General features: G+C 48.6%; 1 protein-coding gene across 2 annotated transcripts in view; it reads right to left on the bottom strand.

The window, feature by feature from the left end:
- Positions 1-19,829, bottom strand: part of NLRP1 (NLR family pyrin domain containing 1) — a 42,365-nt gene extending 22,536 nt beyond the window's left edge. The window contains exons 1-6 of one of the 2 annotated variants that reach the window (XM_044248854.1): positions 19,644-19,829; positions 19,041-19,366; positions 18,355-18,507; positions 15,498-15,701; positions 4,252-5,875; positions 1,125-1,295 (exon numbers count right to left, since the gene is read on the bottom strand). In XM_044248854.1, coding sequence (XP_044104789.1) covers positions 1,125-1,295; positions 4,252-5,875; positions 15,498-15,701; positions 18,355-18,507; positions 19,041-19,323 — 2,435 coding nt within the window. In that variant the 5' untranslated portion in view covers positions 19,324-19,366; positions 19,644-19,829. The remainder of the gene's footprint in view (positions 1-1,124; positions 1,296-4,251; positions 5,876-15,497; positions 15,702-18,354; positions 18,508-19,040; positions 19,367-19,643) is intronic. The other variant, XM_044248855.1, reaches the window with a different exon arrangement.
- Between the last annotated feature and the right edge of the window lie 329 nt (positions 19,830-20,158).

The raw sequence follows: 20,158 nt of genomic DNA, 5'->3' as shown, positions 1-20,158 counted from the left end.
CACCATCAAATTTCAAATTTAGATCTTTTCCTTCCTCTTAAATGCAAGCAACTGGTCAAACACACACACACACACACACACCCACACACCCCTTTAGCTGGTTCCTGTTTCTCTCTGCTTTAACTTGTTTCTCTTCTTTCCCACCCAAGTCTTAGTATTGTGGCCTCATTTTCTACCTGTCTCCCTCTGCTTCCTCCATTCCAATCTGGATGTTGGCCCTGACATGACAGAGGCTGTTCCTGCTAAGACCACCGGACTGCCCTCACGCTAATCCAATGGTGGACAGTTTTTAGCCCTTGCTTTACATGGCTTCCCAGTAGCAGTGGCCCCTGCTGGCCACACCATCCTTGGAACCCTCCACTCCTTTGGGCTCCATGGAGCACACTCTCCTGGAGTTCTTCCCACCTCCCTGGCTGCTCTTTCTCAGTCTGCTTTGTTGGCTTTTCTCTTCCTGAGCATTAAACACTGGGGGGATTCCCCAATGCCTGACATGCAGTCTTGTCCTTGCAAATGAATTTTAGGATCAGCCTGATCACGTCTTCAAGAAATGCAGCTTTGATTTTGATAGGGACTGAACTGAATCTGTGCAGTAGTTTGGGGAGTGTCGCCATCATAATGATCTTAATTTTCTGATCCATGAACATGGGATGCCTTTCCATTACTTAAGTTATCATTTAATTTCTTTTAATCATGTTTTGTAGTTTTCGGTATATAAGCCTTGCTTTTCTTTTGCTAAATTTGCTCCTAAGTATTTTATTCTTTTTGATGCTATTATAAGTGGACTTGTTTCCTTAATTTTGTTTTTGGGTTGCTCATTGCTAGTGTGCAGAAGTAGGACCGATTTTTACATGTTGGCCTTATATCCTAAAATCTCGGTGAATGTGTTCATTAGTTCTGATGGCTATTTCTGTGGATTCTTCATGATTTTCCATATGTAAAATTATGCTTTCTCCAAAGAGCGATCATTTCACCTCTTCCTTCCTACCCTGGAAGCATTTGTTCATTTTCTTGCCTAACTGTCCTGGAGAGACCCTCTGGCAGAATGTTGAACAGAAGAGCCCTCAGCTTCCATCTTAGATCTCCTGCCCATCCCTATTTCTGAGCAGGACCCACCTCAGACTCACCGCAGGGTTTCCAGACAGCAGCTTGGGAACCTCAGGGCCTTGCAGAGACTATGTACCACGGTGTTGCTCAGGCAGTTTCCACTCAGGTCCAGCTTCTTCAGTTTTCCAGTGGTCCGGAGAGTGAAAAAGAGAACCTCCCACCAGGCATCTGTGACTGGGAACCCTCTGAGCCTGAGGGAGGGGGAGAGGGACAGAAGCAGCATGAGCTGTGTGGGTAGGGTCTGGGGTGCACAGCCCTGCAAAGCCCTGTGCGGTTCTGCCCCTTGAAGTGCCAAGCCCAGGACTGACTGAGAAGCTTCCCTGATGGCTCCTCTCTCCCCTGTGCCCCTGGGCGGCATGCCCCTCCTGTGTGCTTCCTCACTCTGCAATCCTTGCCACACCATCCTGATGTGTTCATTTTGTGAGTCTGTGTCTGTCCTAGTCTGAGTCTGGAGTTCCTCCAGGGTGGAGGTTTCTCATCTTTTTTTAGGCAGTGCCCAGCAGAGGTCCTGATGCAGAGGAAGAGCTGGCGGGGCTTTCCTCCCTTCAATGCAGACACACCTGTGTTCCTTTGACACAGACATCTGGAATCCCGGAGCCCAGAAAGGAAAGGAGGGAGAGGCGGAGGGAACAGGGGCCTGGAGAGGTGGTTTGAGGATGACACGGGAAGGGAATGGTATAGGTGACTGTGTGTACTGCTGTCTGGGTTGGGACCCCCTCCCCTTCCACGATGGAAAGGGTCCCCAGGAGCAAGCACCAAAGGAGAGCGTCTCAGGATGGATGATGGCCTTCATCGGAGGGTGTTAGAGCTGACTCTGCCCCACATAATTTCCCTCATTTAATGTTTCTGTCCTCACAACATGCTTCAGCGATCTCATCTACGTCTGAGGCTTCAGCAGCTCAAACTCTGTGCCGGCGGGTTCCAGACAGGCATTTCTGCCTTCACACCCGGAAGTCCATTGACTAATGTGTCTGAATGTGCCCCCTACTCGGTTAGTCTTCCCTCTGGGTCTGCAGAGCCACACAGAGGCGAGGAGCCGGGGCCCCAAAGCCAGGACCCCAGCCTCACTCAGCGTCCTCGGCTGCAAAAGGAAGGCAGCAGGAGACCCTCCTGCAGAGGGTTTTGTGAGAGATAATCAAAACCTTAGCTTCATAGCTTTAATAGACCAGGAGGCTTGACGCTACAGACATACCTCCCCCCAAACCATCATCTGAAATCTTAATTATTTAAATTCCTTTTATGCTTATTTCGTTTTGTGGAATTTGAACCATAAATTCGGAACTTTCTCTTTCAGCCAACATTTGGTGTCTGTCATCAGAGGGGCTCTCGTAAGGAACAGACATTTATCATTCAAAGCGTGTACTGCTTTATTACCAGACGAATGCCTGGAAGCTTCCCATTCTGACCACGTTGGGTCGCTGGGTCCGTCCTCTGCTCCCTTCCCCTAATCTCCTGCCAGTCTTCCATTTCTCCCCAGCTGCCCTGTTTGTTCAGAGGGGCCCCTGCTGCTCCCTCTGTCTTGCCTTCCTGGGGCTCTGTCCCCTTCAAATCTGCCATACATGGCAGCCAGAGCCTCTGACTTCCCAGGGGACTCTCTCCATCAGCCACCACCCCGTTCCTTCCAGACCTCCCATCTACAACCACGCCCAGGGAGAAGGCGCCTGAGCCTGGGAATATGCATACAGTCCAGCCCGTCGTGTTGCCTTCCCTGTGCAACATCACGTGGTCATTCAGGCATTCACGGAAGCTGCGCTGAGCTTCTGCACGGTGCAGGGCAGACGGCCTTGGTACGAAGACCACGACCTGGGCGCCAACTGACTCATTCAGTGAAGGCTGTGACTCTTGATCTTGGGGTCAAGAAACAAGATGGGACTGGGAGGGAGACAAACCATAAGTGACTCTTAATCTCACAAAACAAACTGAGGGTTGCTGGGGGGAGGGGGGTTGGGAGAAGAGGGGTGGGGTTATGGACATTGGGGAGGGTATGTGCTTTGGTGAGTGCTGTGAAGTGTGTAAACCTGGCAATTCACAGACCTGTACCCCTGGGGATAAAAATATATGTTTATAAAAAATAAAAAATTAAAAAAAAAAAAGATAGAGACTCTTAAGTAGAATGGACAGCACATGGCTCAGCTCTGCCAGAGAAAGGTGTGTAGAGGAAAGCCTGCGGGGCAGACCCTGGTTCTTACGACATCATCTCTGAGTGACAGAAGTCTGGCTCCTGCTGATTTCATCGGCCTGCCTACCAACGCACCCCAGCCTTCTGCAGTCAGCATGAACTTTATCGTGAAAAGAAGAAAACATAAAAAGATCAGAGAATAAATCCCCGAGTCCAACATTTCTTCCTCTGAGATCCTTTATCTGCTCTACTCGTGGGCTCCCTCCCTTCCCCACGCTCCTGCCAAGCCGTCCCTGTGGGCACCGCTCTCCAGTCTAATTACGGGATGGGCATCCGTCTTCTCCCTCAGACTTTGAGTTCCTCGAGGGCAGAACTGTGTTTTATTAGTCTGTGATCTCATAGCATAGAGCCTAGCGAAAAATCAGTTCTTAAGTGTTCATGGAATGAATCATCCCGGTGCTAAGTGATCTGGAGGGCGACCGTGCTGGGGGGACCCTGTTAGGGACGTTCACGGTGTTGCCGGGTTGGAGGGTGGTTTGAACAAGCTCTCCCTCAGCTCAAACGCAGTGGGTTTCAGGCTGTGCCTCATGGGCACAAACAAGGAAGCCAGTTTTTCAGGGAAAAACAGAGACTCTCCTGCAGGTACACACATTCTCAGGTGACGGGTGGGATGTTTCAGCGCCAGTGATATTGTCAACAGTCATGGGGGGGGGTTTGCCTGATGCAGCTGAGGGAGTACTTCTCCAAAGAGAGTGAGAAAGAGAGAGAGAGAGAGAGAGAGAGAGAGGCAGAAGTCAGGCTAGCGTGGGGCCAGAAATGTGCCCAGAGAGAAGGTGGCAGGCGTCACAGACACAGGACAGGGAAACCACAGAGGGCGCCCCCAGAGGCAGGCAGGACGCTGCACAGGGAGCCGGGGTCAGATTTGACAGTTCGAAGTCACTGGTGACCTCATTCCTCTAGCCCTGGGCACCAGGCTTAGGGGGATGGGACCTGCGGAGGGGCTGGCGGGAGGGGTGTGGGGTACTCACAGAGCCACATGGAGGGGGCTCCCCGTGTGTCCATGCTGTCCACGCTCTTTCAGTCGAAGCTCCTTCACGGTGCAGAATTTAATGCAGAACATGAACACTAGGAGCTCCAGGCTGGTGTGGACGCGCACGCTCGCCCCGTGGAAGGGGGCCATCGCGTGTGTCAGGAAGTCCTTGTCCTGAATCTCGTACAAACAGTGCAGCATCGGCAGGGAGCTCTGCTGCAGAATGGGGAGCTGGTTCCTGACCTCCTCCTCGGCCCAGCACAACAGTTTCTGTTTCCTCTCCACAGGCACCTTGCCCTGGAAGATGGCCTCCATCTCCCGCTGCACCGGCTCGCTCAGAAGTCCCAGGACGAAACATGTGGTTGGTGCCTCAAACGGGTCAAGGTCCCCATACACATTTAGCAGGTCTTCCAGCCCTCGGATACTGTCGGGGGGATGGCACTCCTTGTCCTCACTCCCCAGCACGCAGGATACGGCTGCAAAGAACTCTTGGAGGTACTGGTGAGCAAAGTCGTAGTTTGGGGAGGAGGGATGCTTCCGAAGAATGCCCATCTCTAAGAGTGCAGAGACAGTGGCCTCCAGCTCATGCTTCCTGAGATCTTCCCAAACAAGCAAGGTCTCTCTCTGCCTGATGCCCTTGGCAGCCAGAGAGCAGAGGCCCCTCAGCTGAGTCCCAAGAGGCTGGGCCGGCAGAGCCTGGGCAAGGTAGTGCAGACAGAGGGCAGTGGCAGTCTGGGAGGGCAGCCCGAGTGACTCTCCCCGCTCCATCTGCTTCTTCATGCAAGTGCAGACCAGCCAGGACACCAAGGGCACGAGACACATCGTCAACAGTGGTTGGTTTAACTCAACCGAGTGAAAGGCTCTGTTTGCTTTGTTTTTACTCTTGAAATATTTGTAGAAATATTCCTTCCGGCCGGACTCAGAGAACCCCAGGACCTTCACCCACTGTGGCTGCTCAACAGAGAGAATGAACGGTTGCAGAGCCGTGGTCCGCACTGTGATCAGCAGAGATGCCCCGGGGAGGATGGTTTTCCTCAGCAACCCGAGCAGCAGCGTCATCACTGGCTGCGGCTGGTCCCAGTATGGACATACCTCCGACTCCTCCTTCCCAAAGACCCATTTTAGCTCATCCAAACCATCAAGGATGAGCAGCAGCTGTCCAGGCTGAGACAGGATCTGCTCGCTGGGAGCCGTGGGGGCAGTCCAGTCCTTTGTGATGAGCTCCTTGAGACTCATCGTCTTGGACTGGGCCAGCTGTCTGCAGCTGAAGTAGAAGACGCGTTGGAAACGGTCCCTGTAGAGCCGGCCTTCCTCCCAGGCCCTCCTCACTTGTCTGGCCATCACCGACTTCCCGACTCCAGCAACTCCGTGCAGTACAACTGCTCGACCTTCTTCCTGAGCACCCAGACCTGGGCCAAATAAGTCTTTGACCTCAATCAACCAACCTTGCTTCTCCGCCCTGCTGTGATGACAGCTCCCCTTGCTCTGGGACTCCTGGCATCTGTGGTGAGGTTGATGGAGAAGCAGCAGCTCTACAAATTCTTCATGCAAACCCTTGTTTCCCCGTGACTTTGTGGGGCAGGGCCTCTTTCTCTCCTGGTGCTGGCGTCTTATTCTGATTGCTATGTAAGGGAGGGAAAGAGGGGACATGAAGTCAGAGCTTACAACTGGTCCTCTGTTCATTCATTCGCTCATTCACTCTACAGCCATTTTAGGCAGCCCCTCCAAGCCACGTGCTGTGCTGGCTGCCAACGCCAGCACGTTCTTGCCACTGCTGTGGAAGGAGTGTGGGCTGCGGGCAGAAAATCCCAGCTTGCCTCGACTTGACCAAGGCATACTCCCTGGTGACTTCATGCTGCAGATAGTCACCAAGGGCTTGGTCTGTGCCAGGTGCCACTCTGGAGGCTGAGGGTAAAGAGGGAAGGAAGCGTACAACGCAACTGCTCTCATTAAGCCTCTGGCCTGAGCCATTTGTCCCACTGGGCCTCAGTTTTCTCGCCTGTAGACTGGGGATCATGATATCTCCTTGTAGGAGGTCACAGAGGAGTGAAGGAGATAACATTGACCTCAGCACCCACCACGGAAGCACAGGCCAAGGACGTCCTTCTGCCCGCACCTGTGGTTGTCCATCTGAGGGTCATGTCTAGGAGGAGCCCTTGACCAACGGCAGATGGCAGTCCCCTGCCTCCAGGAGAGACAACTCCGGGTGCGTTCTACACTGTCTCCCACAGATTCCAGAAACATCAGATCTCAGTTTCTCACTGGGCAGGTTATAGTGTCTTACGTTGTGCGTGTCAGCCTGAGGTGCCGACGGAGGCATCAGTTCTTCTTGGCACCATGTTCTCCAGAACATCCTCGTTCTCTTGGATCTGTTAGTGCTCCCACAGACCTAAATCTTCTATTTTTGGTTATACTCTAAAAATCCTCCCCCTGCCACCAGTACCTCCAACAATATGCTTTCGTTCAGGGGTTAGCAGACACTAGTCCAATCCAGTGGGCCACCTGTTGTAAAACCTATAACCTGAGAATGGTCGTTACATTTTTTAAACAATTGAAAAAAATAAAAAGAAGAATATTTCACAGTATGTGAAAGTTATACAAAATTCAGAATGTAGTGTCCATAAATATAGCTTCACTGTCTCCCCGCCAGGCCTCCTGGTTTGGGTATTGCTGATGTCTGCTTTCGGGCTACAATGGAGAGTACAGTATTTGCCATATGGGCCATGTGGCCCACAAAGCCTAAAGTATTCACTGTCTTCTCCTGTACACAGGAAATCTGCCTGCTTTTACTCTCTATGTATCAAACTGTATACCATGCAGATTTTGCACTTGCTATGAAACTGTTGTTGGGATATTATTTTATTCAAGTTTCCCCACTGAGGAAGTTCCTTAGAATTTAGAATTGGGGGGAATTGACATTAGCAAGATGGGGAGTAGGAAATACTAGTATTTGCCCCCCCCAATTAGCTTTTCATGAATGCAAATAGCTTCAGGAGAACTCAGGACTTCAATGAAGAACCTACAGCAACACAGTGCCAAACAATAACAACAACAACAAACAGACAAAACAACACAAAACCCCACAGAAAAAGGATTGTTGGGGAGATCAGCCTCCCATAGACATCTGGGGGAGCCTAGGTACAATGGAGAAGGGTGAAGGCTGCAAGCATCAGCCACGCAACAGGGGCCACTATGGTGCCCAGAGGTCTACTTTAGGGAGGAACTAGCAGTCTTTGCTGCTGAAGACCTCAGTGGCCCTACTGTGGACTCCCAGCTGGTTTCACTTAAGAGGACCCCATCATGGCTATTGGTGTGGACTCCAGTGGCCTGCTACAGAGTGGACACCAGCAGCTTCTGCCACTGAGGAAACCGATAGCCATCCCCACGATGGACTCCTCAGCGTGGAGATGATACTGTGTCCCCTTCCTGAAAGTGTTGTTGCATTGCCCTGGGGTCAAGGTTGCCAGCCTCCCCAACTGTATACATGCTCTGGACCCCAGAGCTGTGGATGCTCTGTGCATATCCATGCTTTAGACCCCAACTCTGTGATTACTCTGGACACCTCTGCATCAGATACCAGTACACCACCATGAGGGTGCCTGCAAGCTGGAACCAGAGCCAAAAGGGATCCCCTTGGCCACGATATCCCCAAGGGCAGAATAAGAGAGCAGAAGGTCCCCAGCAGCCTTAGCTGGTGACCCCACCCAGCCTGTGCCTGTACATCCACCCACAGATGAAGACCTTTCCAGACTAAAACCAGTCTATAAAGTCCGGAAGATGTGAATGTTCCATCCAATGCACAGAAATGAACACAAAGCTGCAAGAAACACAAGATGATAAGGAAACAGGACACCCAAGAGGAACACCACACGTTTCCAGTAATCAACTCTCCCCCCTAAAACAGAAATCTGTGAAGTGCTAAAGAATTCAAAATAGTTCTTTCAAGGAAGCTCAGAAGGCTACATGAAAACACAGGTAGACAACTCAATGAAACCAGGAAAACAATACACAAACAAAGCAAGAAGTTCAACAGGGAGACAGAAATCATAACAAAGAAAGAAGTAGAAATTTGGGAGCTGAAGAATACAGTGACTGAAATGAACAAACATGCAATGGAGAGCATCAGCAACACCAGCAATCAAACAGAAGAAAGAACCTGTAAACTCTGAGGCAGGTCATTTGTGACCATCCAGAGGAGAAAAAAGAAAAATGCATAAAAAAGAGCAAGGAAAGCCAATGTGAATTATGGACACCATCAAACAAAGTATTATTTGCATTATGGGAGGCCCAGAAGGAGAAAAGAAAGAGGAAGGGATGGAAAGCTTATTAAAGAAATAATGGCTAAAGATTTCCCACACCTGGGGAAAAGATATGGACATCCAGGTACATGAAGCTCATAGCTCTCCATACGGATTAAGCCCAAAGAGGATTTCACTTATAAATTACAATAAAGTGTAAACAAACAAAGAAACAAACAACCTAAAGACAGAGAATTTTGAAAGGAGCAAGGAAAAAGAAAAAAAAAAAAAGACTCATCATATGCAAGGGAACTCCCAAAAGGCTGTTAACAGATTTTCCGAAGTGACACTTTGCAGGCCAGGACTGAGTGGGCAGTTATATTTATTCAAAGTGCTGAATAAACACTTTTTGCCAACCCAAAGTACTTGACCTAGCAAAACAATTCTACAGAAATGATAGTGAAATACTTTCCTAGATAAACAAAAGCTCATCAACACTAGGCCTGATTTTTAAGAAATGCTAAAGGGGGTTCTTCAAGCTGAAATGAAGGGATGCTATTTAGTAACATGAAAATACATGAAAGTGTAAGTAACTCACTTGGAAAGATAAGTGTAGAATGAAATTCAGAATGCTCTTAATACTATGATGGTGGTGGGGCACCTGGGTGGCTCAGGGGGTTAAAACCTCTGCCTTCGGCTCAGGTCATGATCTCAGGGTCCTGGGATTGGGCCCCGCATTGGGCTCTCTGCTCTGCAGGGAGCCTGCTTCCCCCTCTCTCTCTCTGTCTGCCTCTGTCTGTCTACTTGTGATCTCTGTCAAATAAATAAAATCTTAAAAGAAAAAAAAAACTGTGATGGTGGTGTGTAAAACACTGAATGCTAGTACAAAGGCTAGAAGACAAAGTTATTAAAAATAATGAGTTACAATAATTTTTAAATGGGTACACAATGTAAAAAGATGCAAATTGTGACATCATAAACATAAAATGTGTGTGTGTGTGTGTGTGTATGGAAGTAAAAGGGTAGCATTTTTGTATGTGATCAAAATTATGTTGTTATCACCTTAAAGTAGAGTGCTATAGCTATCAGATATTCTTTTTTTTTTTTTAAAGATTTTATTTATTTAACAGAGAGAAATCACAAGTAGACGGAGAGGCAGGCAGAGAGAGAGAGAGGGAAGCAGGCTCTCCGCTGAGCAGAGAGCCCGATGCGGGACTCGATCCCAGGACCCTGAGATCATGACCTGAGCCGAAGGCAGCGGCTTAACCCACTGAGCCACCCAGGTGCCCTATCAGATATTCTATGTAAGTCTCACGGTAGCCACAAAGCAAAAACCTATAGTAGACACACAAAGGATAAAGAGAAAGGAATCAAAGCATGCCTCTATAAGAAATCATCAAATCACAAAGGAAAATAGCAAGAGAATAAGAAAAGGATAAAGTAAGAGCAAAGCAGGCAGAAAACAATAAACAAGATGGCAATACTAAGTCCTTAGCTGTAGAAATTACTTTAAATGTAAATGGATTAAATTCTCCCATCAGAAGACAGAATGTCTGAAAGGATTAAAAAAAAAAAAACCCCAACACTAAGACCCAGTGACTTGCTGTCTAAAAGAGTCTCATTGTAGCTTTCAGGACACACTTAAGCTAAAGTGAAGGGATGCAAAATGGTATCCCAAGCAAATGGAAATCAAAAGAGAGAAGTAGCTACACTTCCTCTAGACAGAACACTTAATAAGAGAAAAAGGAGGTAATTAAATAGTAACAAAGGGGTGAATTCATCAGGATGTTATAACACCCAAATTTGTCAAGCAAATATTAACAGATCAGTAGGCAGAAATAGATAGCAGCACAATAATAGCAGGGGACTTCCAATACCCCACTTCCAACAATGGAGAGGTGATCCAGACAGAACATCAGTAAGGAAATGCTGGACTTGAACCACATGTTAGACCAAACAGAACATTTGTGTTAGACATGCAGACCCTTCCATCCAATAGCATCAGGATTCATGTTCTCAAAAACACAGAGAATGTTCTAGGACAGATCATATAATAAGCCTCAACAGGTCTGAGAAACTGAAACCATGTGAAGTATTTTTTCTAACCACAATGATATGAACCTAGAACTTGCTAACATAAGGAACTGGGAAAATTTATAAATAAGTGGAAATTAAGCAACCATCTGAAACAATCAATGGGTTAAAAGAACAAATTAAAATTAAAAAACAAAAAAAAAATCTTGAGACAAGTGAAAGTCAAAACACAGCATACTAAAACATATCCCCGGGGGCAGAATAAGAGATCAGAAAATCTGCAGCAGAAGTTATTCTAAGAGGGAAGTTTACAGTGACACATGCCTACATAAAGAAGAATGAAAGGTCTCAAACAAACAGCCCAACTTTACACTGTAAGGAACTAGAGAAAGGAAAGCAAACTAAGTCCAAAATTAGCAGAAGGAAGGGACTAACAAAGACCAGAGCAGAAATAAATGAGAGGCTAGAAAAGCAAAAGTCAAACCAAACTAAAAGCTGATTTTTTTTAAAAAAAGATAAACAAAATTGACAAACATTTAGCTCAACTAAGGAAAAAAAAGAGAGAGAGAGAGAGAGAGAGAGAGAGAGAGAGAGAAGACTCAAATAAAATCAATTACTAATGAAATTGAGGAGACAACGAGTCACAAGGCTACTTTGAGTAATCAGACGCCAACAAACTGGGCAACCTAGAAGAAACGGATAAATCCCTAGAGACACGCAACTAATGACCATACTTTAACTAGAAAGGGGACTGAATCAGTAATTAAGAATTTCCCAACAAAGAGCACCCAGAAACTGATGTCTCACTTGATAAATTCTACAGAATATTTAAAGAATTAAAGCCAATCCTTCTCATACTCTTCCAAAGGAAGAGTAGTTAGTCACTTCCCATGTCACGTTATGAGGCCAGTTTTGCCCTGATAACAAGGTCAGGCAAGAATGTTACAAAAAGGGAAAATTACAGCCCAACATCCCTGATGAACATATATGCAAAAATCCTCAACAAAATACCAGCATATCCAATTCAACAGCACAAGGATCATATACCATGACCAAGTGGGATTTATGTCTGGGATGCAAAGATGGATCAACACAGGTAAATCAATAAATGTGATATACCACGTTAATAGAATAAAGTATAAAATTATATGATCATCAGTAGACACAGAAAAAGCAGTTATCAAAATTCAACTTTTTGTTTCATGATAAAAACTTTCAACAAACTGGGTATAGAAGGAACATACTCAGCATGGCAGAGGCCATATATGAGAAGCTCATCACACTCATCACACTCAAGGACAAAAGGCTAAACCTCTTCCTCCGAGATCAAGAACAAGACAAGGATGCCCAATCTCACCACTTCTTTCTTTCTTTCTTTCTTTCTTTCTTTCTTTCTTTCTTTCTTTCTTTCTTTCTTTCTTTCTCTTTCTTTCTTTCTTTCTTTCTCCTTCCCTCCCTTCCTCCCTCTCTTTCTTTCTTTCTTTCAAACTTATTTATTTTGGGGAGGGAGAGGGAGAGAGAGAATCTCAAGCAGACTCCTTGCTGAGCACAAAGTCTGACATGGGGCTCAATCTCACAACCCTGAGATCTTGACCTGAGCTGAAATTAAAAGTCAGATGCTTGACTGACAGAGCCACTAGGTGCCCCCTCACCACTTCTTTTTAACATGTTACTGGAAGTCCCAGTCAGAGTGATTAGGCAAGCAAAAAAATAAAAGGGAACCAAATCATTAAGAAGTAAAATGTTTCTGTATACAGGTGGCATGATCTTATAGATAGAAACCATAAAAGACTCCACCAAAATGTTCTAGAATTGATAAAAGAATTCAGTAAACTTGCAGGATACAAAATCAACATAGAAACATCAATTGCATTTCGATACACTCACTTGAACTATCTGAAACAGACATTTGCCTTGCATCAAAAACAATAAAATACTCAGGGATAAATTCAACCACAAAGGTGAAAAGCCTGTGCATAGAAAACCATAACATACTGATAAATTGAACAAGACACAAATGAATGGAAAGATATTCTATGTTCCTGGATTACAGGAATTAATATTGTAAAAATGTTCACATGACCCAAAGCAATCTACAGATTCAGTTCAAACCCTATCAAAATTCCAATGGCATTTTTCATGCATATGAAAAAATGCAATCCTAAAATTCTTATGAAATCACAAAAACCTCATAGCCCAAGCAATTTTGAGAAAAAAGAACAAAGCTGGAGGCATCACACTTCCTGATTTCAAACATTATTACAAAGCTGTCGTGATGGGGGTATTAGAGAGGGCACGGATTGCATGGAGCACTGGGTGTGGTGCAAAAACAATATTGTTATGCTGAAAATAAAAAAAAAAACCAAAAAACCAAAAACAAACAAACAAACAAAAAAACCAGTATGGTACTGGCGTAAAAACAGACACAGAGATTAATACAACAGAATTGAAAGTCCAGAAATAAACCTGTGCATATATGGTCAGTGATACTTGACAAGGGAGCTGAGATACTCAATGAGAAGATCATCTCTTCAATGAATGATGTTGGGAAATTGGACGTCTGTGTGCAAGAGAATGAAACTGGACTCCCACCTTACAACACCCACAGACATTAACACTGAATGGATTAAAAACTTAAACGTAATATCTGAAGGCATAAAACTCTTAGAAGAAAATTTGAGGGGAAAGGCCCTTGACATTGATCTCGACAATCATTTTTTGATATGACACCAAAAGAAACAAAAGCAAAAATATGAAACAAAAGCAAACAAAAGAAGAAACAAAAGCAAAATATGACACCAAAAGAAACAAAAACAAAAATACGAAAGTGGGACTACATCAAACTAGAATGCTTCTATGCAGCAAACAAAATGATCGATAAAATGAAAAGGCAACCTGTGGAAAGGGGGGAACATTGTTAGCCACACATCAGGTAAGGGGTTAATATAAAACATATATAAAGAACTCATACAACTCAACAGCAAAACAAAAACAAACATAAACAATGAGCAAAGGACCTGAACAGATATATTTTTTTTTTCTAAAGAGGATGTGCGAATGAACACCACTAATCATTAGGGAAATGCACACCAGTAGCACCTGACATCTGTCTGGAAACTATCGTCAGCTGGACAGGCTGTAATGGTTGGCGAGCATGTGGAGAAGAGGGACTCCTGCACACTGTCAGTGGGAATGTAAGTTGGTGCAGTCACTGTGGAAAACAGTATAGAGTTTTCTCAAAAAATTAAAAATAGGATTGCCATATGATCCAGGAATTCCACATCTGGGTATTTATCCAAAGGAAATAAAGATCGGTTTCTTGAAGAGACACCTGCCTCCCCATGTCCGTTGCAGCATTATTCACAGCAGCCACGACACGGAAACAGCCTAGGTGTCCTCTGGCTGATGAGTGGATAAAGAAAATGTGGCACATATATACAGTGGAATATAATTCAGCCATAAAAAGGGAAATTCTGCCATCTGTGACAACATGGATGAGGTTGGGGGGTATCATGCTAAATGACGTAAGCCAGAGAGAGAAAGACAGATATAGAATATCACTCAGATGTGCAACGTAAAACAGAAAAACAAAAAACAAAAATCCAAAAGTCAAGCACATAGAAGCAGAGAGCAGAATGTTGGTGGCTAGGGGCTGGGGGTGTGGGAAATGGGGAGACATTTGTTGATGGGTACATGTTGTAGTTATAGATGACTAAGTTCTGAAGGTCTAATGTACAGCATGGCGACTGTAGTTAAGACTAGTGTGGTTCATACTGGAAATTCGTGGAGTGACTAGATCTCAAGGATTCTTCACACACACACACACACACACACACACACACACAGGTATGGGAGGTGATGCATGTATTCGTTAACTTGATCACTCATGGTGATCACGTCACAATGCATAGATTTATCAAACTGTCACTTTGTAAACTTTAATCTGATTCTGTTTGCCAGATATACTCTAATAAAGCTGGAGAAAATGAAGAATTTAGAATCAGAGAAAAATGTGTTTCTTTTGATTTGATCTTTTCTACTGAGTAAGCTGCATTGTGTAACCCTATTACATTACCCTTTTCTCCTTGGTTGCTAGGATGCTCAAAATCAATAATTATTTGCAAGTAATTCGTCCTCATGGCTTTCACGTTTGCTTCATTTTAAGGTTATTCCATTTGTATGTTTCTATAAAATGTTCTCTAATCCTTCCTTCTTTCTTTCTTTCTCCCCACCCTCCTTCCCTTCCTTCCTACCTTCCTTCTTTCTCTCCTTCCCTCCCTCCCTCCCCTACTAAATAGAAGGCAGCATAACTTATCAAGTCGGTCAATACATTCTCAGTCTGGGCCACACACATTTCAGGACCCTGAATTCCACAAGTTCACTCCTATCTGGGTGCAGAAAGAATCCTTTCCCCTTAACATCTCTCAGATTTCAGGAGGCATCTCCGAGCATTAGGGTCAGTTCTAAAGGTATGTCTTGGCAGCGGCTAAGACCCTGGGTGCCATGAGGAGCCTGTGAGTCTGACTGTCCCTGTTGCCCACATGGCAGAGAGAGCGTGATGTGGGGCTTAAAGCTGTAGACTCTGGCATCAGGGAGACCACAGAGGCTGAAACCCACCCCTGCCTCCAGGAACCTGCAGTCTTCCCTCTCTGAGTCCTGTGTTTCTCATCTCCACGATGGGTGACAAGGGTCTCGACCCCATGGAGGGAGGGGCTGTGGCATTTGAGCAGCTGTGCCCCACATTGGGCACAGAGCCTGATGTATTTCCTGCACTGGGTAAAGCACCTGCGTTGTAATTTCCAAGGGCCGCCTAGAAACGGTGGCTTAGCCCGATGGAGGGACGCCAGCCAGCGGGGTTTTCTGGAGAGGGGTTTCGGATGTGCTTGAGATCCTCTGTGCTCAGCCTGCCTGTCTGGCCCCACCCATGCCTCAGCCCCACCTGTTCTCTCCAGGAGCTCTGCAGGGACCTCACCTTTGCTGTGCTCTCCAGACGTTTCAACCAGGAGCCACTCAGCTCTGGGAGCCTTCTGCTTTCTGGGCTTGCGGCTCAACTGTGGTGGGCGCACCCAGTCCTCCAGGACTGCGGTGGACGTGGGAGCACTGGGTGACTCCTGGAGTAGTGACTTTTGGTTTGAGGAATATGGAAGGTCTCGTTTAAAGAAAAAGAAAGGGTATCCTGGGGGGGAAGACAGGAAGGAAATTGCCAAATACTGAGCATCCCTTTTTTGTTAATTTTATTTTTTAAAATTTTTTTTATTTTTTAAAAGATTTTATTTATTTATTTGACAGAGAGAGATTACAAGTAGGCAGAGAGGCAGGCAGAGAGAGAAGAGGAAGCCGGCTCCCCACTGAGCAGAGAGCCCGATGCAGGGCTCAATCCCAGGACCCTGAGATCTTGACCTGAGCGGAAGGCAGAATCTTGATGACTGAGCCACCCAAGGGCCCCTTGCTGTTTTTTTCTAATAATTAAAAAAAAAAATTGACACAGTGGGGAAAGAGAGAGAAAACACAGGCAGGAGGAGTGGCCAGCTGGGGAGAAGCAGGCTCCGGGTGAGCAAGGAGCCGGATGCGAGGCTCAATCCCAGGACCCTGGCATCATGACCTGAGCCGAAGGCAGAGGCTTTAACCCACTGAGCCACCCAGGTGCCCCCTGAGCATCCCTTTATGTCAAGACCCTCTGTTCTGAGCTCTTGATACAGTCCTTTGGGATGGGTGTTGCTAATCTCAGATTTAAAACCATAAAGATTGGGGTGCCTGGGGGGCTCAGTGGGTTAAAGCCTCTGCCTTCGGCTCAGGTCATGATCCCAGGGTCCTGGGATCGAGTCCCGCATCGAGCTCTCTGCTCAGCAGGGCACCTCCTTCCTCCTCTCTGCCTGCCTCTCAGCCTGCTTGTGATCTCTGTCTGTCAAATAAATAAATAAAATATTAAAAAAAATAAAACCACAAAGATTAAAAAGAACCCACCTTACCCTTTCAAGGTCGTCTACTGTCTCCCCCATTCCTCCAACCATAGTCAACCACGAACCTACTTTCTACCTCTCTAGATTTGCCTAGACATCCCATATAAGTTGAATTCCGTGCTGCATGGTCATTTTTACTGGCTTCTTTGACTTATCAAGCCTTATTACTATCAAGCATTATTATTTGAGCATTATCCGTGGTGTGGTTAATACTAGTACTTCCTTTTTTCACGGGAACCTAACTTCTGTGTATGTGGAAGCTGTAGTTTACTGGTCCATTAGAGGATACACATTTGGGCTGTTGATGGTTTTTGCCTTTGCTGAGTAATGGTACAATGAAAATTCACGGGCACGTTTTTACATGAAGGTACGTTTTCGCTTCTCTCGGGAGTAGGTAGGGTTTTTTTTTTTTTTTTTTTTTTTTAGAGAATGTGGGTAAAGTGTTCTTTTAGAGGGTGATGAAAATCTTCTAACATTGATGACGGCAACCACTGAGTTGGACACTCTAAATGGGTGAGTTCTGTCTCAATAAAACTATTGCCAAAAAGAATAAAGATAAAGATAAGAGGATAAAGATAGAGACACAGCTTTATCCTCTTAGTAGGTGGCCTGGAACTTCCTTCTGGCATTAGGTGGAGAGACACTGAGAAGCCACTTGGTGGGGTCAGGAGCCTCATTTCTAGGACAAGTAGTTAGCAAGCAGCATCTAAACACAGGGCCAGCAAGTTGGGACAGGGCGGCTGGTCATCAGGGGAGAAACAGTGGAACCAGGTGCTGCATGGGGCAGAGTGGGGAGATGGATGCTGGTGGTGGCACCAGAAGGCCTTTGTGGGGGGACATGGGGCCGGTCTAACCCCCCCAACACCATTCGTCAGTAGAGTTGCACTGAGGAGCATGAAGGCTCAGGGGGAAGCAGGGACACGGTGGGGATGAAGTAACTTGCTTTGGTCACACAGATAGCAGGTGTCAGGGGAAAGGAGGGCATTGGAGCTCAAGCTTGGGAGAGGAGAGGGATGCTGGGCACCAGGGGGAGGGAATGCCGAGGCACTGCGAGATCAGCAACGGGGACTTCCACAGAGCGGCAGCAGGAATGGCTGGTTCCAGGTTCCAGCCTTGGGTCTGTCTGCAAGCGCTGTGTGAGAGTGGACCAGTGCTTCCCCACTGGGCGGAGGGCCTCTCAGAGCCCAGACAAGAAGTGGAAGAGGCAGGGTGTGGTTAAGATCTGAAGCCTGGGCAGGAGTTCCCGGATGGGGCTGTCGGGTGAGCGTGACTCTGATTCTGGCTCAGGTCGTGATCTCAGGGTTGTCTGCTTGAGCCTGGTGCTGGGCTCCTCACTCAGCGCTGAGCCTGCTCAAGATTCTTCCCCTCTGATCCTACCCCCCTGCCCCCTTCTTAAAATAAATAAATCTTAAAAAGAAAAAAAAAAAAAAGATCTTTGGCCTGGGTGACTCAGGATGGTGGAAGTCGAAATATGAGACGTCAGGAGAGGGGACTACGGGGGCTGAGGAATGAGCCTGGCCTCCTCTGGGGCTCATCCACCATGGAACCTTCTAGACCACCATGACCCTGAGGATCTTCAGTCCCAAGACAACCTGCTAAGCTCCGCCTGGGGAAGGGCCGTGTTGCCCATGAAGCTCCAGCCCGGTAATGCGCCACTCACCCCGCCTGGGTCTCTTGTCCCCATCTCTCACTTGGAACAGGCTGTCACCTCAGTGCTGGCACCTTCCAGAAGATCACTTCCAGGCCGCCTGCCTCCGCCACCCAGCCTGGCTCCCCCACCCTGCTGCCTTCCCCTTTGCCCCACCCAGAGCCCGAGCAGCCTCAGGCTCATCTGGGTGGAACCAGCAGGAGGTCCCGGGTCAGGCTTACGATTGTGAAGGAAGTATCTGGATGTGTCCGGCGGCTGTCTCGAACTCCTGGTCGGTGGGTCCTGGACGAACGACAGCACCTCGGTGGAGGTGGGCCCGCTGGGGGACTGCATGCTGGGTGCGCCCGGGGAGCAGGGCAACGAGGAACCCTCGGCTGCGGGCAGCAGACAGAGGTGGGGGCTTGTCGCTGGGTGGGCCAGGACTTGGGCACCGAGGCTCTGGGCATGGGGCTGCTCTGCTGACTGCACCGGGAGAGGCCCAGAGAGGCCAGGGACCCCGTGAGCCGGGAGACCGGATTTCTGGGGCCCTCACGAGGTGCCAGGCTCTGTGCTAAATGTTTCCCTTGGATGACGCCGTGATCGCTCTCACCGTCCCAACAGGCAGAGGCGGGATGGGGCTTGCGGGGTTAACACCTGTGCAGCTGGGGTCTACACTGTCAGCGCAGCAGAGCATGCGCACCTGGGAGCCGGCACCAAGCCTCTGCGTGGGCCTCCCTCCTCCATCTAGGACGTCAGCCCCTCCCCCCAGGCGCCCTGGGGAACCCATGCCCTGCGGGCCTAGAAATGCACTTGGCCAGGAGAAGGGTCCAGAGTCGCTGCCCAGAGGATGGCCTGGAGGGGGCTCCAGGGTGGGGGTCCCCTGGGGGTCAGGGGCCAGGCCCGTGGACAGAGTGGGTTCTGCGCTTACCTGACATCAAGGCCGCCTCTGCCCGGGCCTGGGCGCAGAGCTGGCTCAGGCCCATCTGCTCCCAGGTGTGCAGGGCCAGGTCCCAGGCCTGCTGCTCCCCATGCTGAGCCACCAGCTGTGAGGCCACCTCCAGGCCCCCGGGCTGCCGCCCACAAGCCGGGGTGAGGTGGGGCTGGGGCCCGCTCAGGGGCTTCTCAGGCAGCTGAAGCTGGAACTCCTTCAGCTCCTCCTTCCCCAACATGTCCAGGTACCGGGCCAGCCGCCACTGGACTCCGCTGGCCATCTCTGTTCTGCGGATGCCCTTCCGGTTGTCCACAGGGGTGGGGCTGGGGGGTGCAGGGGGGCGTCAGGCAGAGGGAGGACAGTGGCGTCCCTTCCTCTTTGTCCCTCCCCTGTCCCCCACTGCGACCATTCCTCTGCACCTGGCAGACTCCTACACAGCACTCGGAACCCCAGAACCTCTGCGGAGAGCAAGGGGGTGGGGGTGGGGGGAGAGGGAGGAAAGCACCCCCCCCAACCAAGAAGGAGCTCCGCGCTAGGTCAGGGCGCTGGAGTGGGCTGTGGTCGGCCAGCAGAGTGGACGGATGTGCCAGAGACACTCACCCTCTCTGCTCCTGGCGGTCCTCGCCTGACTGAGCTCAGAGCCAAGCGCTCCCAGGCCCCCCGCAGGCCCCTCTCAGCCGTGGGACACGGTCCACGGAGAAGAGCCAGAGTGAGAACCGAAGCCACAAAACCCCGCAGAGGAAAACAGGCTGGGTGTGCCCGGGACAGGGGAGGGGCCACCTTCTCAGGCGGTTCTGGGCCCAGATGGCCCCCGGGGTGGGGCGGGGCCAAGACCCACGTGGCACCCAGGGCCTCTCCCACCCAGCCTCCGAGGTGGGGACTCTTGGGATGGGTGGGGGCCCATGAGTCACCAGGGGAACTCCTTTCCAAGCCACTCCGGCCGGGCCAGGGCCCTGTCCCCAGCCTCTCCGGGGTGGCCAGCCTGCCCGAGCCCCTTGGCCCGTCCTGCTAGCCACGAGGGCACCCAGGTGTGCGTTTCAGCTGGGGTGGGCTGCTTGCTGGCGCTCAGCCAGGAGACACTGCTGCCAGAAAGCAAAACGGTCCCTGCCCCATGG

This window comes from Neovison vison, chromosome 5, assembly GCF_020171115.1.
Source record: "Neovison vison isolate M4711 chromosome 5, ASM_NN_V1, whole genome shotgun sequence".
Classification (NCBI taxonomy): Eukaryota; Metazoa; Chordata; class Mammalia; order Carnivora; family Mustelidae; genus Neogale; species Neogale vison.
The sequence above is the reverse complement of the archived record's forward strand: the minus strand, read 5'-3'. Positions and strand labels throughout refer to the sequence as shown.